The 27,138-nt window shown below is 46.7% G+C and overlaps 1 protein-coding gene across 1 annotated transcript in view; it reads left to right on the forward strand.

Moving 5' to 3' along the window:
• LOC137541844 (medium-chain acyl-CoA ligase ACSF2, mitochondrial-like) overlaps window positions 1-27,138 on the forward strand; it is a 76,627-nt gene that overhangs the window by 14,040 nt on the left and 35,449 nt on the right. Inside the window, exons 2-6 of the mRNA XM_068263385.1 lie at window positions 10,220-10,415; window positions 11,544-11,672; window positions 13,954-14,007; window positions 16,292-16,410; window positions 24,453-24,615. Of these exons, the coding sequence (XP_068119486.1) occupies window positions 10,220-10,415; window positions 11,544-11,672; window positions 13,954-14,007; window positions 16,292-16,410; window positions 24,453-24,615 (661 nt within the window). The remainder of the gene's footprint in view (window positions 1-10,219; window positions 10,416-11,543; window positions 11,673-13,953; window positions 14,008-16,291; window positions 16,411-24,452; window positions 24,616-27,138) is intronic.

Genomic DNA, 27,138 nt, shown 5'->3' on the forward strand with positions numbered 1-27,138 from the left:
GACAAATGGTTCCACTAGCGCAAAATCAAACCCTACTGCTACCTGATCCGTTTCTTCTCCAGCAGAGGGTTGCAAGTTTTCACCCGAGGTAGACGACTGGCTAGGCAGGGACGCAATATAGCTCTTCATTGAGTCTTGAACGGCCTGCTTAATAAGTTCTGCCACCTCAATTGGTGCTTGCTGTTTTTCAGCCGCCAGGTCGTTAAAGCATGCCCTGCAAACTTTTTTCCCGGGAAGAGTCTCTGATCCACATGCCCAACAGCCTCTATCACGCCTTGCTCTTGAGCTATGCCTTCTAGGTGACTTGCTTCTGGAACGATGGCGTCTTCGTGATGAACTTCGCCTTTTAGACCGGGATCTTGACCTCGACCTTGAACTCTTCTTATCGCGTTTCCTAGGACTAGAAAAAAAAAAAAAAACGAGGCTGTGATCAGATTGCGCTCTGTAGTTGCGGGCAAGAACCTACCTGCACCACCCCTACCTGTCGGCCCGACGCTGGTCTGGTTTAGGTGCGGCCACAGTGTCCATAGGAACAGCCAAATCAGCTGTAAGGAAGAAAAAGATGGGAGTAAGAAACCATTCCCAATTGAAACATTCCCAGAAGAAACTGTATACAAAGTTTACTTACAGCCCGCAGGCTGACTATCCGCATCAGCAGCGCTCCCCTCCTCCATCTCTCTCCTGTGACAGTCAGCAAGATCTGGAGGGAAACGCTGGAGTTTTAACCTGGGAGGTACAGAAGACCGCCCTCTAATTATGCCTGCCCTCTCAGCCGGTTCCTCACGCTGAGATCGGCTGAGAACGGCAGCGCTGCACCGTCATTGGCTTCCCCACACACAGCGGTGACGTCACCACCCGGAAACATGCTCTCAGCCGGATCCTAACGCCGAGCCGACACTTCGGGTGGAACGCACGCTAACTCCCCACATGCGCGCGCGTCCAGCAAAGAAGGAGGAAGAAGAAAGAAAGACACTGTAGCGCAGCGTTCCCAACGCTAGGTAAATGCGTTTAGCATTTAACTTTTATGTGCATGCTGCGGCCATAGAGGCAATTTATACCTATCGACCTTTGCAGATAGCAGCCCCCCACAGACCAGCAGACACGGGGGTACCCTTTTGGCCACTTTATAGCCTAATCGGGCATCACTGGCAGAGGCACCCAGTGGAAGCGCTGCAGGAAACAGCGGTAGGGGTGTAAAAATGAAAAAACTCCATACCTTTAAAAAAAAAGGCAGCACAGCACGGAGGTCCCAGGGGCAAGGTGAAGCGAGGACAAAAAGACTGGGGGGGGCGGGACAGGCAGGTAAATTTATAATATCAAAGGTCCTAATGGGGTAAAGTGGGCGGGACATTACCCAGGTGTGACGAGATGTAAGCAGAGGGAAGCTCATTTTATAGTTATCCAGTAGCATCCCAGTGAACATCTGCCGGAGGAAGTAAAAAAAAAAAGAAATGTATTTTATTCCTAGTGAACCCTCAGGCCTCTTTCACACTGGTGCGTTGTGTTACCCTGTTATGCCGCTGGGTAACGCTGTGCCAATGTAAATCTATGGCGCATTTCATACCTACCTGGCGCGTATGCTATGTGCCAGTCTCGAATTTGACACACGAGTAACAGCGCGTTAGGGGCCAGCATGCTTAGTGACATGCGGTGACTGGAAGTCATATAAGTCTATGGCGATTTTCGGCGTTGCGACGCGCATGCACGGAACTGTATTTTTTCAATACACTTCCGCACAATTCTAATTTCAGACACAGGGAGTGAACGCTAGAGAGCCTTTCTTCCTGCTTGGCTAGCAGCCAGAAGGCAGATTAGTGTGTATTGCCGCGGTAATCTCCGAAGGCTATTTTTAGTCTTGTGGTGCGATCATCACACTACAGCGCCCCTATCCTGCTGGTCTGAAACCACCCTCAAGCTATGTACACATGCTCGAAAACCATCGTTTCAATGTGAACGATCCCCGTAGAGCGTTCGTTGTCTGATTCCAACATGACACGTTTGAGGTCAATGACAGCATAGCAATGGTTTAACGACCAATCTTTAGCGGATGTTCTAAACGGAGGATCCGGAAGTATGTAGCATGAGGGTTTTGCATGAAACTATCCTTTATCAGCATCCAATACATCGTTTTCTACAAATTACTATCAGTTATTGTCTGCATGGATTGGGAAATTTGATTAGTGTATAGGCACCTTAACCTTCTGGGGACTGACTGCCTAACCCCCTTTAAGGACCATAGCACTTTAGGTGCGGGGGGGGAGGGGGGCGTTTAGGGGGTAAGGCAGCTGGATCACCACTGTAGATAGCTAGCCATTGGTGTCCCCAGTATAGCCAGGTGTCCTCCATATTGCCAGCAGCCTTTACTCACCTCCCAGGTTCCAGCGATGAGCAGCTCTAGCCCCCTCCTCCCTGGCTGGCATCCTCACTCGCACTGCTGCTAAGTTCCAAGTCGCAGCTTGATGTCGTCATCAAGTCGCGGCCCGACCCTCAAGGTAGAGCGAGCGGGGATGCCGGCCAAAGTGGAGGGGAATGTTGATCACGGCCCGGGAGAACGTTAGGAAGGTGAGTCCCCGTCCTCTTCTTCCTCCCCCACCGCCGCTGATTTCGCTGGTCACTGCGATCGGCCGACAATCATAGTGATCACATAATCAGGAGCCAATCGCCATGGCTCCTGATCACTGAGGGGAGATGTCAGCTGTCATATGACAGCCTAATCTCCCCTGTCAGGTCTGCTTGATCACTTTGGGAGCACTATGAGCAGGCGGTGTAAATCCTATGCCGCATTTGAGTTAGGCAGGCAAGTGTGGCATAGGATTTACGCTGCGTGCTCCCCAGAAAGTTAAAGGATACAGGAGATAACATGTGACATGATGAGATAGACATGTGTATGTGTAAAAAAGTCATTTTTAGGAGAAAGACAGATACAATTGTTTATCTCATCGGTTTATTTTCGCCTCGTGTTTCCTTTAAGGAGTGAAGGTAAAATCTTCCAATGAAGCAAAGGGGGATGGGGGACACTGCACACACACTAGATTCTCAGCAGAGGCTGTCCCTACTGGCAAACTCAAGGCTTTACTCTGTGGTTATCCTCATATTTTCCTTGTAGCTGCTGTGGAAAAATACAGATGACTTAGTGAGGACACAAGACTCTGTACCAATTAAATCAAATCAAAGATAGCTTTATTGGCATGACCAAACTTCAATACAGGCATTGCCAAAGTGGGGGTAATGGGGGACATGGGGTGGGGTAGGGGTACAGTAGGTTAGCAGTTCATGGACATTTTGGGGATTACAGTTCCTTTATGCTCCTCTCAGTCTGTGGCATGCTGTGACATAGTGTGCTGCGATTGTCACTGTGGATTTCTCTTCTCCCGGTAGAATGTAAAGTTTTCGCTCTTCCTCTAATGTGTGGAAGTCTGGAAATAGTTCCATCAATTTCTTAAAGAAGGTTTCCCTGGTTACGGTATATTTGGGGCAGTGCAGCAGGAAATGATTCTCGTCCTCGAGGGTCTTCTTCTCACAGTGTTGTCACACCTCGCTGTATGTCTGCCTGTGTCTCCCAGACTATATTTCGAGGTTGTGAGCACTCAGTCTGTAGACGGTCAGGATTTTCCTCTCTTTATGCTGGGCATACACGGCTCGACTGCTCCTTATCAATCGAGCCGCTGATGGCTCGACTGATCATTTCCGATGTGTCCGATCACCGCGTGGATTGATTCCCGGCTCGATCCCCGCGGGCGGACAATGGGCAAAAATGAAGCGCAGATAAGGCAGTGCCCGCGGGGACGAGCGGGAATCGATCCGCGCGGATGCGCCGGGATCGAGCCGCTGGCTCGATACCGGCGCATTGTTGCGCCGTGTATGCCCAGCATAATGCTGGGTATACACGGACCGTTTTTGCGCCGGTATCGAGCCAGCGCTTCACCACTCGTGCGCACAGAACGATTGCCGCTCGTCCCCGCAGGAGCGGCTAATGAGACGCTCGTTTCTTGCCATTGTTTTCCCCGCTGGTATCAAGCGCAGTATCGATCCGGCGGGGTATCGGACACGTCGGATATTATCAATCGAGCCATCAGGCTTGATTGATAAGCCTCCCTCCTGTCCGTGTATGCCCAGCATAAGAGCTTTGGAGATTTTCCAGGTATGGGGCTATTTTATCTGTAGGGACTGGTATATGGTTAGCTTTTGTGACAGTTTTATTTCATTTCTCCATTTATCTACATAATCCTCTTTGCTATTGGCTGTAGTGTGCTTTATCAGGGCTCTTGATAGGACCTGTGGATCTGGGTTTGAGGGAGCAGAGAGTTGACCACTTCTTTCAGGGCACAAAGCTTTTCTTGGTCTTCATTATGCAACATGGCTTTGTAGTGGGGTGAGTCGGGCCTGCTGCTCTGTAGATGGGCCCAGTAGGATAACACTCTCTTCTGTATCTCAAGCATTAGTGGGAATCTACCCAACTCAGCAGGCATTGTTTGAGGTACTCCGATGGACCTGGAGAAGGTGTTTGCAGAATTCCAGGTGGAATATTTCTGAGGAGCTAGATTTCCATTTTGATTGATCTGGGTAGGTGATTGGGCCCCATATTTCGCTTCCAATCCCTGGACTTTCTCTGTTACCTTCCTCTGAATGCCGTCTGTCAATGGAAAGAAAAACATAGTGTTGCTTATCACAACTCAAATATATTTAGCTTGGATCCGTTCCCAACACTCTGTGTGCGCATTAACACTTGTTATTAAAGCTTGTTTGAAGGGACCACAGGCCGACACAGGCATATTACTGTGTAACCTGCCCTAGCTTTGTGTATTGGTTTATTGTGTTATATAATACAGATAGAGCTGTGATGGATGGAAGCCAATTCACACTGCTATTCCCCAGAAAACCCTGACGCATACTTCTATTGTAGCCTTAATGAAAGTTTGGTTTATTTAATTATCGTAGGAGTGTTTTAAAGGGAAGGTTCAGGGACTGTTTAAAAAAAATAAAAATCCGCATCCACTTACCTGGGGCTTCCTCCAGCCCGTGGCAGGCAGGAGGTGCCCTCGGCGCCGCTCCGCAGGCTGCCGGTGGTCTCCGGTGGCCGACCCGACCTGGCCAGGCCGGCGGCCAGGTCGGGCTCCTTCCACATTCCAAAATGTGCCTCACGGCGGCGCGCTGACGTCATCGAACGTCCTCCGGGCTTTACTGCGCAGGCTCAGAACTACTGAGCCTGCGCAGTAAAGCCCGGAGGACGTCCGATGACGTCAGCGCGCCGGCGTGAGGCGCATTTTGGAATGCGGAAGGAGCCCGACCTGGCGGATGAGCGTTTTGTCCCTAGGCTTGTGCAAAGGACTAGAGGACATGATCTGCGCATGGAGGAAAAAAGTTACACTCTTAATGCCTAATACACACAATGAGATTTTCTGGCAGATTTACTGCCAGATTGACTATTTCTAGCATGTCCTATCTGATTTCCGATCGATTTTTCCAACTGATTTTCTGTTCACTTGTACGGGAAATCGTTCAGAAAATTGATCGGAAATCAGATCGGACATGCTGGAAATAGTCAATCTGGCAGTAAATCTGCCAGGGAAATCTCATTGTGTGTATTAGGCATTACACTGGGGCAGGGGTCTAGGCACACTATCTTCACTACAATCTTCTGTGTGTGCTCCTTCCACAGCTGCTTTTAGGGTACGGGAATAATTCTGACCACTAATTAAAACCAACTGATTACAGACCGGTTGTTGAGCAACCAGCTCTGCCTGTTAATATCATTAATATGCATGTTGAGCGTGTGAGACAGTTACCCCTAATGTGACAGGACCAGGAACTTGCTTAGGAGCAAAAGCAATTGGATGGGAACAGCCCTTGATATGCCTCTAGATCACCTAATTGCTAGTTTAGTGTAAATAAAAAAAATGTAATTTTTGCAGATATTCTGTATTAACTTTGTGCGCAGGACCAGATTTACATCACAGGAGCCTATAGGCACAGATGCCCTGGCACCCTAGACTCCTAGGCACCCTCCAGGACCCTACAAACCCCCGCTGAACCGCATACCAAGTGTGCTGGCTGGCCTAGCTGTCACAGGTAGCTACAGGTGCGCCTTAGCATTAGGTAGCCAGAAGAACCCTCAATATTAAATAGCTAGAGGTTCCCCCGACTAAAGGGAGATCTGGTCAATGGAATGCTGAGAGCAGAGAGTAAACTCTCATTTGCGCTCTGCTTGGGACTCTGCATAGGGAAGGAAGGAGGTGCTGGGGGAGGGGAGTGAGCCGCCTTTTCATCAATAGGCGCCTGTAGGCACGTGCCTACAGTGCCTTATGGTAAATTCGGCCCTGCTTGTGCTTGCATGGTGCATATAATTCTTCTTATAAGGATACATTCACCACCATGTCAATCAGTTTATGGTTTTCTAAAGGTAACAGCTGTGATGAAATAAAGCATTTGAGGATTGATTTTTTTTCCCCCATGATTGTTATTGATAAACGCCAATCGGTCCTCATTTTCATGCAATATGTTTAGCAGCTGTACATACACAGAGACATGTGTAATCATGTCTAAACTTGTCATTAGTCTTAGGCCCCGTTCACACTTGCGTTTCTCTGCCAAACGGACCGGATGACCTGACCGGATCCGGTCAGGTTGCATCAGGTGTACATCAGGATGCGATCCGGATCCGTTTGGCAAAAGAGAGTAGAAATAAATAAAAATTTTGGGGTCTGGGAAGAAGGTGCACCTGTGGAATCAGGTCCTCCGCAGTATAGGCCTCACCTCCACCTCTGACACACTGCCAACAGCTCCAGCACGATAAAAGTCAATGCTGCTCCACTCCAAAATGCTTGCCCATGTGTCCCCATCCAAAATCGCCGCTAGAATACGCATAGGAAGTGGGGTAGAACGTCAGGTGTTTGTAGCCAGTGTGTTCTGTGCTTCCGTTTCCCATTGGTTTTCGATTTCCGGATGGTGCAGTCAGGCTCCGGTCCGGGTGCGTGGGCCGGATGAGCCGGACCAAAAAATAGCGCATGTTGGAAAAGTGTCCGGAGTCCGGATCTGGTCCGGCTCCGTTCTGTACGGAACGGACGCGTGTGAACGTCCGCATAGCCTTTGCATTGCTATGCGGAACGTATGTTCCGTTTGTACAGTATACAGTCCGGATCCGATTAGGCGGATCCGGACAGGGAACGCTAATGTGAACCAGGCCTTAGACATGAGTGATATTTCACTCATGAGAGCAGACCAGTGACTATAATAACATTAAACTCATGTCACTATGTCAGCAAGCATTGCCAAAACCTGTCACTGACTGGAGTAACAAATGAGCGGTCATTTCCTGCCATGCTTAAAATATATGAAATGCTCTCCAAAATCACTATTTCTGCCCTCAGCTAAACTAAGCTTTGATTCCATTGTGGAGCAAATTACTGTTGTGTGAGCTCAGGTTGGTCTTCACTCTTATCCTGTACTCCAGAATCCTCTCTCCATTAGTTCCACATGAAGCAAACCTAAAGCAAAAAAAAACGTATGATATAATAAATTGTATGTGTAGTACGGATAATTAATAGAACGTTAGTAGCAAAGAAAAGAGTCTCATATTTCTTATTTTCAGTTATATAGCTTTTTTTATTGCATTGCATCATTCTGTCATACCAGTATTTGCAGTTTAGGAACCACACTATAAGCTATAAAATAAAGCAGATATAATGACCCTTTGAACTTTCCTGCAGTAAAACCTTATCTCAAGCTGTCTCTCACTGTTTCTTGGCTGTGTAAGTGCTTCAGAAAACAGGACTGTATTTGACCCAGTGGGTCGAATAGTTCAGAGAAGCTCTTTTGCATAGATAACTGAAGGTTTTTTAACTCTTCCTGTATTGAAAAACAATATGATACTTTTTTCTTTGCTGCTAATGTTCTATTTCTTAGCTGTACTGCACAAACAATTCATTATCTCGTAAATGTATTTTCACTTCAGGATTGCTTTAAAGCAAACTTGAAGTGAGAGGGATACGGAGGCTGCCATATTTATTTCCGTTTAAACAATGGAGATTGCCTGGTTGGCCTGCTAATCCTCTGCCTCTAATACTTTTAGCCGTACCCCTTGAACAAGCATGCAGATAATGCCTGTTTCGGGTGTGTGATTCAGACACTATTGGTCAGAGGGCTGCCAGGCAATTGGTTTTGTATAGAAGGAAAAAATATGGCATCCTCCATATACCTCTAACTTTAGGTGCCCCATAAATGCAACAGTGAAGTTCAGTTTTAGGCCTCTTTCACCCCAAGACGTTGCGTTTTAGGGGACTGTAAGGTCACACAACGTGCCCCTAACGCAACGCATGGTGGTGTTGAAGTTGGACGTCAGAGTGAGCCGCGTTATGAGGCTCTTGGTGCTATCCTGGGAAATCTGGATTTTTTCAATGATTCGGATGATTCGAATCGGATTATTGAAAAGATCCGGATCTTTGAACCGAATCTTTGAATCATTTTACTAGGAAAGCAGGAAGCAGGGGTGCAGCAGAGTGAGAGGTGCAGGAGAATGAAGGCACATTGAGGGTGCTAATGGGGAAGGGAGAGATGCAGCAGGAAGATTGTGCTTGTGCACAGAAGCTGCAATTCCTGTTTCTTTCAGACATCCACTGTGAACCGAATCCTTCATTGTGATGATCCGGATGATTGGACTCACAAAAAAGATCCGATCAAAGATCCGAATTGTTCATGATCTGGACAACACTACAGTGCAGTGAATATTAATTAGCCATGTGGCTAGGAACAATAGGGACTCTCCCCCTTACTGAGCATGTGCAAACAGTCTAAGGCAGCTAAAACCACCTATAACACACAGCATGCTGCACATTCTTGGAACGTCCAGCGTTACACTGTAACGCAACGTGGGCACTGTGAACAGCCCATTGATTTTTCATTACTATGAGTTGGGCTGCGTTACAAGCTGCTCTAACGTGCGCCTGTAACGTCCCACTGTGAAAGCAGCCGAAATGCCTAAATTAACTGTGACTTGGAGAAGGTATATGAAACTCTACAAAACTGCCGTATTGGCCTGAACCCTGTCCTGCTTTGCCAGGACACCACCGTAGAAATAAAATACACTGTTGGTAGCGCCCTGTATATCTGATATCAGGTGTGTGTATATATTCAGAGTAAATAAAGTCCTTTGCGCCTGCGCAGTAGAGTGGATACGATCGGGCTCAGCTATTTTCACCTTAGCCCGAACAAAGAGCCGCTAGTGCGCCTGGGCAGGAATCGCAGTAGGTAAATATTTACTTTGCTGCTCTTCGGGGGGTTGCAGAGCTGGATTGCCGGTACACCGGAGGACGGGGAATCCTCATTAACCTCCTTGCCGGTTATCCCGAGCTCAGCTCGGGGTAACCTGCGCGGGAGGATTTCTCAGGCCCCGCTGGGCCGATTTGCATAATTTTTTTTCCCTACACACAGCTAGCACTTTGCTAGCTGCGTGTGGTACGCGTCGCAATCGCCGCCGATTCGCCGCGCCGAGCCGCCCCACCCCCGCCCCAGACCCCTGCGCAGCCTGGCCAATCAGTGCCAGGCAGCGCTGAGGGGTGGATCGGGATTCCCTATGACGTCCCGACGTCGGTGACGTCATCCCGCCCCGTCGCCATGGTGACCGGGGAAGCCCTGCAGGAAATCCCGTTCTGAACGGGATTTCCTGCTTACTCTGATCGCCGAAGGCGATCAGAGTGGGTGGGTGGATGCCGCCGCTCAGCGGCTATCATGTAGCGAGTCCTGGGCTCCCTACATGATTTAAAAATTTTTTTTAAAAAGTTCTGCGCTGCCTCCTTGCCGGCGTGAATTGAACCGGCAAGGAGGTTAAGATCCAAAGGCTTCCCCCTCCAAAGGTAAGTATGCCCCAGAGGTTTTTTTTTCATCGTTACTGGGTTTCTTTAAAGAAGCAATCAATGATACGATCATTCAACATCAATTGGGCCCACCTGCTTCTATATTTTCCTACAATAAAATCTGATCATTCACTAAATATTGTACTGTTAATGGACACCTTTAGACACTCAAGATCATGCCACTATAATGGTTAGGTGCACGGTTGCAGGCAAACACAACTACACAATGTGTTTTTGAATCTGAAAGGCTACGAGCCAAAATTAATAACCTGCAATTTATTCCAATTAACATGACTGCTTGAGAATTTGCCATGATCAGTTTTGTAATAAGTTAGTTCTGATCTCTTGACTTGCCTGTCCTTCTTCCACAGTGTTCTCCTGTCACTGACTCCTCCCACAAAACCCGTCGCTTCCATAAGCTACGCCCATGGAACCTGTGACTTACCGCTAACCTGCAGGACCATGCAGCAATGTCTGTGGGACACGACGGAGAGGATCCCTGATGAAGAGGCCATTGTCGAAGTGAGAAGCAACTTACGGAAGACCTTCAGCCAGCTCACTAAAGATGTGGGTAAAGAGTGACTTAGCCCAGAGTGTTTGTCAGGAAATTGTATGATTTAGAGCAGGGCATTTACATTTTTTTAGACTTTTCTTTTTTTTAATAATTAAAATTTTGGCAGAATGGTGCCAGTAATGAGTATTTTGGCAGGTTCGTGATAAAGCAGAACTTAATTTCACAGCAAATAGACAACCCTCGGTTCAGTGTGAAAATGCAGGTGTATAGTTTCTTATCTCATAGCCAGAGATGTTCTTTTGCAGGGCAGGGACCACAAAAAATCATATGCTTTTTTAAGATGTGAGATATGTATTAAAAAGTTTTACATTCTATTTTGGTGCTTCAAAATCCAGCTTCACAAAAGTGTAGAACACGTCTGCTTACAATCTGTCTTTTGAGAAGAAAAAGGTGACACCCACCATCCCAGGAAGGCTGTCTTCAGTCTCCATACTTTTTTTCTTTCTATGCCTTTCTCTTCTGGTGATGCTGCCAGGGCACGTTTTAGACTTTTTGCCACCTGAAGCAAACCGCTCAGTCTCCTCCTTCTCCAATGTCTGTTTTCCCCAGGAAGAAGTGCAGCCAGTGCCTGTGACCCCTTCCCAAAAGAAATGCGGCCAGTGTCTGTTCTCCCCAGGATGAAGTACAGTCTGTCACTGTTCTTCCCCAGGGAGACGTGCAACCAGTATCTGAACTCCCACCCCTCCCCGGAAGAAGTTCAGCCAGTATCTTTTCCTTCCCCCCAAGGAAGAAGTGCAACCAGGTATCTGGTCCTTCCTCCCCCCAGGAAGTAGCGTGGCCAGTGTCTGTTCTACACCAGGAAACCAGAAGGACAGTATCCCCACCAAACACCCCCCCCCCCTCCCCATGTGGCCAGAGTCTATTCTTCACCAGGAAGACGTGCGGCCAGTACCTGGCCACACAGGAAGAAGTGTAGACAGTATCTCCCCCCCCCCCCCCACACACACACTTTCCACATCACAGCTTCAATAATGTTGTTTACTATTATCCTGTGAGGAAAAAGGTGAAACTCACCATCCCAGAAAGGCTGTCTCCAGTCTCTATCCTTTTGCTTCTTTCTGTGCCCTTCTCTTCTGGTGATGCTGTATTAGCCATGTCTCTGTCTCACTTCCTTCACACAGGTGGAGTCTCTTGCCGCAGGGCTTTTGGCGCTGGGTCTGAAGAGAGGCGACCGAGTTGGCATGTGGGGGCCGAACAGCTATGAGTGGATTGTTACGCAGTATGCTACAGCTCAAGCCGGGATCATTCTAGTGAGTGTCACACCTCATTCTGTTAATAACTGGATATTGTCCGATGGGTGGCCCTTGAGGGGAAAGGAGAACCTGTTTCCCACCTATTTCCCTGCTACCATGTTTCCTGTGTCCCGCCATGCAGCGTACCTCAGGGAAACATGTGCGGTGCTTACAGTTACTTGTCCAACTGGTAGGCTTGTTTTCCTTGTGGCTCTCCTCATTCATCTGTCACACACAAATGGAACGGTGGTTAGTAAAGGCTCCTAGGAACCCAGATAGCCCATCACATGCTTCTTTGTGCTCCTCTGCATAGGTGGACTCAGGGAACACTGTGGGGAATGTGGAGGCTATTCTTGGGAGAGGCCTACTGGGGGGCATGCCTATAACATGGATCTTTTGGGGACACATTGCTACAATGAAGGTCTGTTGAGGTTACATGGCTATACCTGGAGTCTCTTGTGGATACATACAGTTGGTATGCTTGTTGGGGGTGCTATACTGTTGGCTAATGTGGGATATAACTGCACTTTGGTCTATTAGTGGCACATGGCTATGCTGGGGATCTAAATGGCATATTTTACCTGGATTCCGTGCACACCCCATGGTGTTATCTCTCCTAGAGGCTTGCAGGATTTTGGCCCTTCTTCACACTCCAATTCCTAACTTAAAGGGGTAGCACACTGGTCTGCTCCACTGTCCAGTAGTCCTGCACATTCACAAGTGAAACCCACCTAGTACTTAAAGAGAAACTGCAACCAAGGATTGAACTTTATCCCAATCAATAGCCAATACTTCCTTTCCCATGAGCAATCTTTACCCTTTCTCCAATAGATCATTAGAGGGGGTGTCTGTATGGCTGATACTGTGGTGAAACCCCTCCCGCAGGACGATGTCATCACCATGGTCCTGACACTTTCCTTTATGTGAGCCTTGTTGCATTGTGGGACATAACGGCTGTTTCCAACTGCCAAGCAACCAGTATCTCCCTCTGTGAATATATCTAAAAAAAAAATCTTTTTAGTTTATCGTTTTTGATTTATAGATAGTGACAGTTGGTGGTCTTCTTTTTCATGTCTGTCTGAAGTTAAACATGATTACCTGCAGGCTGATTGTGGATCAAACAATATGAACAAATTACATGGGGAATATCAATCATTTTCTTGATCTCTCTTCTATTTTGTCACATCTCACTTTACAATGTATTGATTTTACAGTATTTTTTTCCCTTTTTGCTAAAGTTTGTTTTTAAAAGAGTACTTCCAGTGAAAAAGACAGAGCTTGTCATATAAGACCATGTCTAAATGCTGCTAGGATTGGTGGGTCTCAGGGTTAGTAACTGGGCTGCTCGCCTGTAATTCGTCAATGTCAAAAACTCCTTGGCAAATCCACCACAGCGTTTTCTTTCTAAAGCCTGCATAAGCTTAGGTCAGCCCCACCTGCTTTGCTACGGTTTGCCCCCAGCTTGGCAACCACAACCTAATTGGCGGCTGCTGAGCATTTAGGAGGGGGAGGGTTGGGGCGTGGCAACGCAGGTAGGGGTAGCCACATAGCTTTAGAAGATCAGCGCAGTGTCCGATCGTACTGCCCTAGACCGGCCTTCCTCACTTATTAATATGCATGCTCAGCGGAAACTTTAAACTCATTACCCCAAATATTTCTGCAGTCACCATCTACACTCCCCAAATTTTGAGGGTATAGAGGGGACCCCTGAACTAGATCTGTGCCAAATTGCAGCCCCCAACCCTGCTGGTTCCTGAGATAGAGTAAACAAAACTATCTAGGGAAGCAGAAGGGTTGGGGAGCTGAAATTTAACAGAGGTAGAGCGGCAGGTCCCCTCCATACCCTCAAAATATGAGGAATGTAGGAGGTGTGGCTGTGGAGATATTGCCCACAGCACTAAAGAATAGGCAATCTTGTAGCACAGGGTTGTACATGCGGGGCAGCGTAAATTTTAGGGCAGCACAGTCTGACACAGCACCAGCATTATTTGTAAATTCAAGGCCATATTTTGCAGCAGCGCAGTAAATCTAAGATAGCTCCACAGAGAACAACAAGGTTTGGTTATCAGTCATCAAGCTCTCTATTTTCCACAGCAGTAAAGCGACACCCACTGCTGTTCACCAATCACTTTCATGTAGTGGCCCAAAAATGTAGGTTTCAAATATTTTTTAGGCTTTTTTTTTTCCAAAGCTAAACACAATTATTAAATAAAACCTATTCTAAAAAATACTTTAAACAGTGATGTATCCTGTGCTAAATCATATAACACTGTATATAACACTGCTCTCTCCTCTACAGGTGTCTGTGAATCCAGCGTATCAGGCTACGGAGCTGGAGTATGCCCTCAGGAAGGTACAGAAGACAGACTCAAAAATGTTTCACTGTTTTAGTAACAGAATACCCCAGCAGCTCGGGGTGACCCAGAACCACTAGGAAAGTATAGGAAACTGAAAGAGACCGAAAAACCCTCCTACTAAAATATAAGGCTAAGTGTAATTTGTCTTCTTAAAGCATAAGGTATTTGTGATAAATCAGCTTTAAGTGATCAACTGTAGTTTCCCACAATGCATCTCTACTGAATATGTAAATTATCTCTTGTATTCCCCACTGAAGCCAGGCTTACATTCAGAACTGCTGGTGTATAGCAAGAGCCACATCAACCCAACATGCAGACAGCCTTTTTTGGACTTTTGGTCTTCATAAGTGTATGAATTGATGCGATTCTATGGGATAGGCTATAGGCCTTCTATACAGCAGCGGTGGGAATTCACCGGGTGGGACAAGATGAGAGAATGCAGGACCGGTGCTTCTGTGCGCAACTCTGCTTACAGAATAGGAGAAGGTTCTATGGGATAGGCTATAGGCCTTCTATACAGTAGCGATGGGAATTCACCGGGTGGGGCAAGATGAGAGAATGCAGGACCGGTGCTTCTGTGCGCATCTCTGCTTACAGAATAGGAGAAGGTGAGCCGATGACAGACGGGTGCTCATCGAAACTAGCCGGGTGGAGCACCCAGCTAAAAGAGCCTGGGGAGAACACTGCATTTATCACATTGTGCAATGTGCATATGTCTTACCATCTCTTAAATGTTACAACAAGCAGGACCCCTTTAAACTCTGTCTATACAATTAATATTTATTCCAGCTCTCTGTCTCTGTCCAGCTCTCTGTCCCTCCATTTCCTGCCCCTTATACTTACAGGGTCCACTGAAAGATCCAGCTATGGTGTCAGACTGGGACTCTCCCAAGTACCCCTCAGCTCCTCAGAGGCGGGCTTCCCACAAGACTTCTGGGAGGGGGTTTGATATTTATGCCACTCACTACTTTCCCTTTGGTGCTATTCAGTATGAGGCATAGATGTTACAGCCACAGATTTCCCTCCATCACTCCACGTGGGAGTGACATGGGGGTTTCTGGGTAGAGGGTTGTGGGAGTAGAGTAGGTACCCCACCTATGCCTTAGAAATCCCCAGCACTGAAAGAAATCAATGGATTTCCCACACTGAGGGTGGTTTCATGCAGCTACGCAGTGCTCAGACAACACCACGAAAACATAAACTGGAATCAGATGGTGTAACCAAGTAAAAACATTTATTTCCACAAGTTTTTAACTCACTTAATAAAACAACTTACATTTCGGATCCTTGCAAAGAGGACTGGAATGCATGTTTGCGCATATCAATTAATTTACATAAAAGTCCTTCAGTGCAGTATTACATGAATTGCCTTATAGGAAGGTTGAGGAGGCGCCCGATGTGTTTAGCACAGTTTCAATTTAACAACCGCTAACAAGTAAAGTTGAAACTCTGCTAAACACATCGGGCGCCTCCTCAACCTTCCTATAAGACTTTCTACACCCCAGGATTGGGGTTACCACATTACCAGTGGACTTTTTAACAAGGAGCTGCGAACACCCACCATCAAGGCCGAGTGGGGACGGTACTTCCCCACATGCGATTTTAGTGGTTGCTGTTTCTGCAACCTTGCTTTGTGAGTATACAGTAACTATTGTTTACTCTTTCGATCTGTAATTTCTACTTACGATACTACACCAGATTGGGCTCCCGGTTGTTCCTCCCGTCCTTTTTTATCTACTAAAACCCTGTACATGAATTGCCTGTTCTCCAAACCCAACCTGGTTTTGGCCTTCTGCCATCATCAGGGGGTAATGCATGAATCCCTGAGGACAATATACAGATACAGCATCTGATCCCAGTTTCTGTGGTGGCAGCCACTTGTGTGTGTGTGTGTGTTGTCTGAGCACTGAGTGGCTGCAGGGAACGATTATCAGAGAGTGGGAAATCCATAGACCTATTGCAGCAGTGAGGCTTTGTTCTCATGTTCAGCCCTGCCTCTACCTGCTAAGCCCCACCCCCAAACTAACTATGCCATGATACAAAATACTGCACCGCCATTTTACATGTGAGAGGTAAGTGTACAACTTCTGGCTCCAATGTTCAGGAAGGAGGAATAACTTCATATATGACAGATATTTTTGAACAGTTTGTATGTTGTTTGCAATTTGCATGTACCTGAATTTTTTTAAATCGTATTGCATCTGTAACGATACTGAAATGTTTGTTAACTCCATTTGCATTTTGCTCATTTTTTTTATTTTTAACTTTTCTCCCTCATAGGTCGGCTGCTCTGCTCTTATTTTCCCAGACCAGTTTAAAACGCAGAGATATTATGAAATTCTCAGGCGTATTTGTCCGGAGATTGATAATTCACCAGCAGGGGGGATCAAGAGCAAAGCGTAAGCAGAGCGGGTGTTTTCGGTTTGCCTATAATTTCCTGTCTTCTTTCTGTGACCTGCTGCATGCCACCCTTATCTCCGCCGACATTTCCAATACCTTGCTGTAATCCCTGGGCTGGTCATTTGACTTTCCATTGGCACTGCTTCCTCTTCCTAAATGTCTAACTCCAGAGTTTTTCTCTAACCTTAGCTAGAACTGAATTGTCTCTTAGTTTTAAAAGACTAGTCAGAGCATGATAACCTTTATGGGCAACACATTTTCTTCATTACAATTTGTAAAAATCCTACCCTCCTCCTTTTTCTTTTCTTTTTTTTTAAACTTGGTTTCACTTTGCAGGCAGCCTCAGTGTTTACTGTATAGGCAGACCATCCTGGCAGTGCTTCTGCAGTCTATTCACAGCTGCTAATTAGACACTTTGCTAATGGTAAAATTAACACAGAAACAGAGCAGTGGATTTCTTCAGCAACTACTGTATACAGTATGTGGAATACAGACTTTTTTTCATCGTGTGCTGTGCAAGAGTTCAGTTCCACTTTAAGATGCCCATAGACTTATAGATGGCCAACCGATTTGGCCAAAAGATCGATCCCTCTGAGATCCGAATCTGATCAGAGAGAGATCTTTTCCTGCCACACACTGCACATAGATTTTTTGTTGATTTTGTTATGAAATATATAAAAATACTAGTAAAAAAGGCCAGCCCGTTAAAAAAAACGGGCGCTAGGTCACAGACGCTACCCCCCGCAATGCGCGTCCCGCTTGCAAGTTCCCCATCACTGTCTGAAGTATATGCACACAGGGAACTGCTTGCTTGACAGTTGGATAAAGCTGTTATTTCCCACAATGCAATGAGAACCTCTGTGAACCACACACAGCAGACTGTCAGATCCAGCCCTGTGTCCTAACTGCCCTGGCTGCACACATGCTCAGTACAAAAAAGGCAGGGACACACAACCATTCAGTTGATGACGCAGGGACACTTGCATTTTATTGTATAGGATATATGGAACCACTAGATGGCCTCTTTGTTTCCCCCGATAGCACTGTCCCCCCCAGGGCTCCAGAACCGGCTAATGAGCCCCCCAAGTCTCCCCCCCCCCCAAAACTAATAGTGGTGCCCCGGGGCCAGTGCACAGTAAATGTACCTGTCTGGCCGGTGCGCTCCATCCAGTCTGTGTCCTAGTGTCTCCATCATCGCCGGTTCTCAGTGGTTCAGCGGCATGTACATACATAACATGTTCCCGGGTCATTGAGAATGGGCACCATTGAGAAGGAAAGGACACAGACTGAAGGGGGCGCACTGGCTGGACAGGTATGTTCGCTCCACTGCCAGGAGTACTCTGCTGGTGACCACTGTTAGCTTGGGGGAGAATCTCTAGCTCAAAGACCCTGAGTGATTTCCTACTGCCTGCACCTTTAAAGCTGGATCTTCCGTCCAATATGACATTGTTGATTGATTTCATCCAGAAATTGATCGAAATTACAATTGGACGTCCATACTAGGGCATCCGTCTTTGGCAGATTTGATCACAGTGATCAGATCTGCTGGGGAAATCGATAAGTGTCTGGGCACCTTCAGTCTTGGATAGTATAGAACGGGCTTAGGTAAATCCATACCATGTGCATTGCATTGTAGTTGCATTATATGTCATAATCGCAAAGCAACACGTTTTGATGATTGGGCAATCCATTGCGATGTGCCGCATGTAGAGGCATAACTTCAAATTATGGGACCCCCCCAGCAAAAGTTTGAAGGCCCCCCCCCAATGTTCATACCGTTCCCCTGGTGACCCTCACAACCTGGGGGCCCATCTTGCAAAGGTCATAAAACAAGTGTGGACATTATAATCTTCATGCCTATAATAACCATTGCCACAAAAACACCTGGGGCTCGATTCACTAAAGCGTGTAAAGGCTTTGCATGTGCTAACTCCAGTGTAAAGGCGTTGCATGTGCTAACTCGAGTGTAAAGGCTTTGCATGTGCTAACTCGAGTGTAAAGGCTTTGCATGTGCTAACTCGTGTAAAGGCTTTGCACGTGCTAACTCGAGTGTAAAGGCTTTGCATGTGCTAACTCGAGTGTTAAGGCTTTGCACGTGCTAACTCGAGTGTAAAGGCTTTTCATGTGCTAACTCGAGTGTTAAGGCTTTGCACGTGCTAACTCGAGTGTAAAGGCTTTGCATGTGCTAACTCGAGTGTTAAGGCTTTGCATGTGCTAACTTGAGTGTAAAGGCTTTGCATGGCTTTGCTAACTCGAGTGTAAAGGCTTTGCTAACTTGAGTGTAAAGGCTTTGCATGTGCTAACTCAAGTGTAAAGGCTTTGCACGTGCTAACTCGAGTGTAAAGGCTTTGCACGTGCTAACTCGAGTGTAAAGGCTTTGCACGTGCTAACTCGAATGTAAAGGCTTTGCACATGCTAACTCGAGTGTAAAGGCTTTGCACGTGCTAACTCGAATGTAAAGGCTTTGCACGTGCTAACTCGAGTGTAAAGGCTTTGCATGTGCTAACTCGAGTGTTAAGGCTTTGCATGTTCTAACTCAAGTGTAAAGGCTTTGCATGGCTTTGCTAACTCGAGTGTAAAGGCTTTGCTAACTTGAGTGTAAAGGCTTTGCATGTGCTAACTCGAGTGTAAAGGCTTTGCACGTGCTAACTCGAGTGTAAAGGCTTTGCACGTGCTAACTCGAGTGTAAAGGCTTTGCACGTGCTAACTCGAGTGTAAAGGCTTTGCACGTGCTAACTCGAGTGTAAAGGCTTTGCATGTGCTAACTCGAGTGTTATGGCTTTGCATGTGCTAACTCGAGTGTAAAGGCTTTGCTAACTCGAGTGTAAAGGCTTTGCTAACTCGAATGTAAAGGCTTTGCATGTGCTAACTCGAGTGTAAAGGCTTTGCACGTGCTAACTCGAGTGTAAAGGCTTTGCACGTGCTAACTCGAGTGTAAAGGCTTTGCACGTGCTAACTCGAATGTAAAGGCTTTGCACGTGCTAACTCGAGTGTAAAGCTTTGCACGTGCTAACTCGAGTGTAAAGGCTTTGCATGTGCTAACTCGAGTGTTAAGGCTTTGCATGTTCTAACTCAAGTGTAAAGGCTTTGCATGGCTTTGCTAACTCGAGTGTAAAGGCTTTGCATGTGCTAACTCGAGTGTAAAGGCTTTGCATGTGCTAACTCGAGTGTAAAGGCTTTGCACGTGCTAACTCGAGTGTAAAGGCTTTGCACGTGCTAACTCGAGTGTAAAGGCTTTGCACATGCTAACTCGAGTGTAAAGGCTTTGCATGTGCTAACTCGAGTGTAAAGGCTTTGCATGTGCTAACTTGCGTGTAAAGGCTTTGCATGTGCTAACTCGAGTGTAAAGGCTTTGCATGTGCTAACTCGAGTGTAAAGGCTTTGTATGTGCTAACTCGAGTGTTAAGGCTATGCACGTGCAAACTTGGGTGCTAAGTAGTTTGCACGTGCAAAGCAGCTTTTCAATGCTGTGCTAACACTTAGCACCCTTTAGTGAATCGAGCCCCTGATCTAGAAGGTGGATCCCTTTATTGGAGGGAGTGAAGTAGTAGTTGGGGCCCCCTTAAAACTCTGCCCCCCCCCTGCAGTCACTTGGGCTGCTCTCCCGTAGTTACGCCCCTTGCCGCATGCACATTGCAGTGGATTCAGTGTGAACTTAGCCTTAATCAGCCTGTTCATAACCTGCCTCCATTCTGCCTCGTAATGTTTATTTGTCACACTTTTACTTCAGTTAATGTCTTGAAGTAACACTAAAGATCCAAGGTTCATGAGTCACACAGAGGTCTTCTGGCAATAAACCTTCCTTTATTGTATCTTTAAAGCAAACCTGTGACTTCAAAAAAGAGAAGTCAGATATGTACAGTAACTCAATGGAGGGAAGCCTCGGGTTCCTCCAGATTCTCCCCAGGCCCTTGTCCAGATCACCGCATTTTTCTGGGACCCTCTGAAATTTTGTGGCCACGCCTTCATATGTGAATGAGAGCAGCCGCACAAGCCCAGGACGCCTTGCGCCTCTGCAGTAGCACGAAACCGCTCGTGCTCAGTGGTAAAGGCAGAGCATGGGCAGGTCCAGGCTACCACACAGGAGCAAGCTGTCTTGCGTCTGCACTGTGCATGCTCCGTCAACAAGCCGTATTGGTGGTGGTGGTGGGGGGGGTGGGGGGTCCCAGTGCTTCCTGCTAGATACTTCCACATGTAGTGGAAAGGCTCTATGAGATCCAGTCCTCTCTCCATACTCAAGGTCCACCATTGTCTCTCCAGTGAATGAACGCCTCTTCAGGACTCCTCAGCATGCTTTGAAAGCTCCGCGCTTGTACAGTACAGATCCGCTTGTTTTCTGAAGCACTCAAGAGGCCCCCCCGAGGATGGGCAAAAACATATTTGACCAGCTATAGCAAAAAGGACCAAACAGAGGTGCCAATCAGGATAAATTAAATTAAAAATGGTTTAAAATGGGAGGTAGTGGTGGACTCCCCATTGAAGAGTTAGCGATTTGTTTGTCAATGTACACTTTTTATTAGGTACGTCAAAAAAATTGTTACGCATTTCGTGGGCCTTTACCAACTTCTTCAGGCAGTCAGAGCAGGAGCAGTCGATACTACCTCATAGCAAGCAAGGCGCCTTCGGCCCACCAAACGTTTCACAATTTTATTTGGCGTGGTTTAATTTTGTAGGTTGACAAAAAAAGTTGTTGACTCTTCTATGGATAGGTAAGTCCACCACTACCTCCCCTTTTTAAACCGGTTTTAATTCATTTTTTCCTGATAGGCGCCGCCTCTATTTTGACAATTTTTCTATATTTAGTCCACCCTTGGTGGTGGGGTGTTACCGGGGCATTTTTAGCCTTTTTGTCACTCCAGACAAGAAGTCCTGTGTCACCCCTCACCCCCCATCCTGTCACATTTATTTGCACACCCCCTCCCTGCTCTCCTGAGCTTAGTGTGTAAATGCAGAGTATATTGCAGCAGAAGCTGTGCTCTCACCCCTCCACTCGTGTCCAGTGCTGTGCTTCTGCCTGTCCACTCGGCCTAGTGTCCAGCATCTCCTACCACATGTTGCATGATTACACGCGATATGTGGAGAGTGAGGTGCCTGCACTAGAGGAAGCAGGATGGTCACACAGGCACAGAACTGGACTCTGGCTTCTGCTGTGCTATGCTTTGAATTTACACACTGGGCTAGGGGATTGCAGGAGGGTAATAGGGACAGATAGGGACACAATGGGACATAAGGAGGCACAGGGAGCAGAGAGAGGCACAAAGGGGGACAGAAGGAGCCTAGGCACAGTTGGACGGAGGGATGCACAGGGTGGCAAAGGAAGCACAGGGGGACAGAAGGAAGCACAATGGAACACAAAGAGGCATGGGGACAGAGAGAGGCACAACAGGATATGAGGAGACCTGAGGTCCAGAAGGAGTCACAGAGAGAGACAGAAGAAGGCATAGGGGGACAGAAGGAGGCACAAGGTGGTCAGAAGGAGTCACAAAGGAGGACAGAAGGAGGCACAGGAGGACAGAAGAAGGCAGAGGGGGACTAAAGAAGGCACACGGGGACAGAGTAGCAACAAGGGACAAGAAGGAGGCACAAGGGCCAGAAGGAGTCACAAAGGAGGGCTGAAATAGGCACTCAGGGAGACACAAAGGGGGCCCAAAGGGGGACAGAAGGAGGCACAATGGGGAAGAGAAGTAGGCAAAATAGGGAACAGAATGAGGCCCAACCGGGGACAAAAGGAGGCACAGGAAGACAGGAGGCACAACGAGTTGATGAAGGAGGCGCAATGAGGGATAGAAAAAGGCACAAAGGCACTGGCGAACGGAGGGGGCTATTCCGGGTGTCTGGAACCTCCCCCCTGCACTGAGCTGTGTATTCAGCTAGGGAAGCCCGCATAATATAAACAGCCTCATTCTCCCTCCCTTCTTACTTCTGGTGCCTCCCTCCAGCTAATAGAATGAGAGAGGCAGCCGAGCTTCCCCCACAAGATGCAGCCTGCAGTGAGAGAATGTTGATTCTAGAGTCCCTGACTGTCCACAGTACAGAAGTGTCAGACATGATGCAATTAGAGGGCAGGCAAGCTGGTAAATATGCACACCATGATGCAGAGCTTGCCTGGACTCAGGGTCCGTGGGCAAACATCTGTCTGGTCTCTCCTCATTGTTATAATGACTGCATGTGTGGATAAGGTGTTAAACAAGTTGAAAAGTTTTTGACAGTCCCTAGACTCCAGGAGGGCTTCTTTCTGACTCGTGTGAGAGACTGGCAGGGACAGGAGTCCGATTACAGGCAAGTAGCCTGTGTGATGGGGGACTGCAATACAGATAAGTCTCTGCTCCATCTCTGGCTATTCTCAATTTCTCCAATCCTCTCTCTGTGGTAGTGCACGCCAAAATGACAATAGCAATCGCTAGCAATTTGTTAGTGTGATTTTGTGAAGCGATTTTCAAAAATCGCTCAAAAACATGCTACATGCAGTATACCTGCGATTTTGAAAAAGTCACAACGCTGCTGTGGGAACACTGTCATAGGGTAACATTAGCCAAGCGCTTTTCAAATCACTGTTGATTTGAAAAACGCTCAGAAGCCCTCTTGCTTGGCACCTGCCCTCCCTCATTCACCTTTGTTTCCCTCTTCCCCTAGTGCTGGGTGTCTTCTTGTCATACAGGAAAGCTAAATAAAAGTGCAATCCTGGTGAGGCAAAATATTATTTAGTATTTATATAGCGCCACCATCTTCCGCAGATGCATATATCCCTGCATCATATGGGTATCGCTTGCGCTATGTGACATTATGTGGCATATTTCACTGAATTGTCCAAACTAAGTCTATCTCCCGTTCCTCTCTCGGGGAGTTGTGCCAGCGCTGTACACCATTCAAATTTGCTGCTACTAGAAGCCCTCAGAAACACTCGTGTCCTTGAGTACTTCCAAAGATAGGCAGCTCCGTAATACGCCAGCGCACTTTTGTGCATGGGCAGTATGGAGCCACCTGTATTCGGAAGCACTCGAGGACATACATGCTTCTGGACCTTTCAGGAATCCCCCCCTTAAAAATCCTGGGTTTGCCCCTGCAAAGGGGGACAGAAGGAGGCACAAAAGGGGTCAGAAGAAGGCAGAGGGGGACTGAAGAAGGCAGAGGGGGACTGAAGGAGGCACAGGGGGACAGGAGGAGGAACAGGAAGACAGGAGGCACAGGGGGACAGAGGGAGGCACAGCAAAAAAAGGCATAGAGGGGCACAGAGGGAGGCACAGGGGGACTGAAGAGGCACATGGAGACAGAAGGAGGCACAAAGGGAGACAGAAGGAGGCAGAGGGGGACTGGAGGAGGAACATGGGGGCAGAGGTAGCACAAGAGGACAAAGGGAGGCAGAAGGAGGCACAGGGGAACAGAAGGAGGCAGCGGTGGCACAGGGGGGTCTGACGGAGGCACATGGAGACAGGAGGTACAAAGGGGGACAGAAGGAGGCACAGCGGGACAGAGGGACAAATGGAGGCAGAGGTGGCATAGGGGACTGAAGGAGGCACAAGGAGACAAAAGGAGCAGCAGAAACATGGGATATAACACCCATGGGAGGGGGGGCTTAATTCAGGGGCAGGGCTTAGTCCAGGGACATGGCGCCCCCAGGACCAATGGCGCACCAGGCAATGGCCAGTAATGCCTATGCCTAAAAATGCCCCTGGGTGTTACCCCCTTTTTACTGCTCCTACAGAGAGCGACGTCTTAATACTGAGTGGGGTTGGGTCTAATCTCCCCACCTGATATAAAAGTGGTTGCCTATTGGTAACCCCCACTTGTGAGTTTAATTCTTGCACTCAATGTAAAATTGTACTTAATCCTACTTAATCCTTAATTGCTACACTGTAGTGGGCTCTCAAGATCTTCATCCTGCTGGTCAAATGACTTGAATTGGGGTACAGCGGTGGGACAAGGTCACACAGAGAGGACAAACAAAGACAGGTCTCCAGTTAAAACAGCTAAATATATGTGTGAAATGCTGTCACTTTTTGTGATTCCATTTCCTTCTGCTTCCTGTTTTCCCGCCTGGCAGACTCCCGGATCTGCGGATCGCCATCGTTCTGGACAAAAAGTACCCTGGAGCCTTTCTGTTCCAGGAGGTGATGGAAGCCGGGGGCTCCCAGCATGTGAAACAGCTGCACGACTTACAGAAATACCTCTCCTGCGATGACGCCATCAACATCCAATTCACATCTGTAAGTCAGTCACCTGTATCTGTTGTAATGGACACATTATCCTAACGCACTTTCTATGGTGCATTTCTGGGTAATGTTTGTGCGTAGGAGCTTGCTACCATAGCAATCTTTATGTTGTTAAACGTAACGTACACACCATAACACATACAGTGCATGTGGCATTATGCGGCATTATAGCGCGGGAGTTAGTGTGACATGTGACATGATGAGATAAATATGTAAATGTACAGTACAAAACATATTAACCAGGCTGTTTTACTTATTTTATTTTGCTGCCTGAAAGAGTTAATTTCTAGGCATGGAATTGACAGCTTCTGTCTTGTTGGTACCTTGTCGGAAATCTAGTAAACATCACTGATAAGCAAATTACAGCCATAAAAGTTTTCCTGGCAGAATACAACTTCTGATGGCAGAGAGGGATAAATACACAAACTATTAAGCTTTTTTCTAACTCTGGGGCACTTAATAGGCTGCCACTGATTTGAGACAGTAAAATGTTCAACCTTCTTTGTGTTTAAATATAAAAGAAAACTCTGGACATTTTTAGGAATAAGAGGATAAATATAATTGTTTATCTCATCAGTTTCTGCTCATTTTATGCAATGAGTAAATTGTTAACTTAGCCAAAACCGAGATCGAGATGGAGTTTAGCCAGTTTAGAGACAATCCCGTGTGCTGCTGGTAAAGCAGACACCTCTGCCAACAGATCTCAGGAGATAGAGAGAAACCGAACACCTTGTGCTGCAGTTGTCGTTTCCCCTTTATAAACAGACATTGGTTGGCCTCTGACTTGATCTCTATGCCTTCCTCCTCTCCCTCAGTCCTAGCGTGTTTCCTCCTTCTCCCCAGACTCATCAGGGGCTGAACATATGTTTATAAATGGAAATGTGTAGATATATCGGTGGTCGGTCTCTGCCTGCTCATCTGTTGAGGTTTGCAAACTTAAAGCATATTTTTAATCAATAACATTCCATCAAAAATTGCAAACAACTTTGCCTGTTCGGAAAAAGAATTACTTTTAAGCACCCCCTTCCCCCCCCCCCCAACAAAAAAAACCCCTCTTTGCACTGATAGAGAATGTCATTCAAAGTAATCATAAAAGATTGTTATGGTTGATATTAATCCCAGACCTGTATGTAGCTATACACTTTGAGTAAATTTAGAGGAAACAAAGCTAAGTGATGAGTCATCAGTGTGCAGCTGCTCTTTACGTCCCAATAAGCACGCCCCTTATCTGTCTGTATCATTATTTGTTCTCCTGCAGTGGAGAAAAGCTACGTCAGTCATATAGATGGCTGTGTTGCCTAGTGGGACTGTCTATATTTACCTGAATCACAGGACTGGCTAGACAGAATGATCTTGTTTTGTTATTAAATATTTACATGCAGCAGTTTCCCTGTGTATTTAGCAGTTTCCCTGTAGTTCTGCTCTGGACTGTCATTTTCAGGTTATGTAACCAAAAGTACCTTGAAGTGTACTTTGAGCCTTTAATAATAACTGGAGTTAAATTTTACTGATGATAGTCATTTAGTTTGGCTTTGGCATTAACGGTACATACGGTGTTTAGAGTTAATATGTGGCTGCGGTGCCGTGATGTGTAGCAAGACTAAAGTCATGTACACACATACAAGGACTGACAGCCCAGCATGCATCAGGGATCAATCCGTGAGGCAACAGTGTGGGGCTGAGGCTGTACAGATGTGTCGCTAGCCTCAAGGCAGGCAGAGTTATCGGTTGTTATGGGAGGGAGATGGAGATGGAGTGGTGCACAAGAAGAGTCATAGGCTAAACATCACTGGGAGGCGGGGCTACATACCAATGTACCAAAATATATAGCTATAGGAAGAGTTTCTGATGCAGAAACCTAATGCAAAAATGGGTATCCTGAATAATTTACTGCATTCTACTGTATGTCACTACAGGGCCTCTTTAACCTAGCATGTGTACATAAGCTGCATATAGCGGTTTCTTTGTTTCGCAAGCTGGCTGTTAGTTGATCTTAAAGCGTAACAAAACCCAGCATTTCTTCTTTGTTCTAAAAGATTATTTACAGCATATTATATACTACCACCATTGTTTTTTACTAGAACAGCATTCAACTAGTTCAACACAGGACCTACAAGTTCCCATCCAGGGAAAGCTGGACGCATCCGAACTGAAGATAATGTTATCTTGTGTTTACATTCCACACGTGATACAATTAAGAAAACACTTCTCTGACGGTGCAGACACTCCTGAACACAGACACTCAGAAAGTTTCTCCGTACAATACAAGATGAATAAACCAGTTATAAATGAAATGCAAAGGCAGCTCTCGGAGCAAAAAAATGGAACTTTGGGAATGTGTAATTTCTAAATGAATAATAATACTTATGCACAAAAGGAAATATGATAACCGTATGGCATATAAAAAGTAGGAAAACATGTTTTTATTGAATATTATGTCAGGGTTTTATACCGCTTTAATGTCTCTAGGTGTCTAGGCCAGGCGTTTGCCTTTTCCTTCATTTGCAAATCATCCCA

This window comes from Hyperolius riggenbachi, chromosome 12, assembly GCF_040937935.1.
Source record: "Hyperolius riggenbachi isolate aHypRig1 chromosome 12, aHypRig1.pri, whole genome shotgun sequence".
NCBI lineage: Eukaryota > Metazoa > Chordata > Amphibia > Anura > Hyperoliidae > Hyperolius > Hyperolius riggenbachi.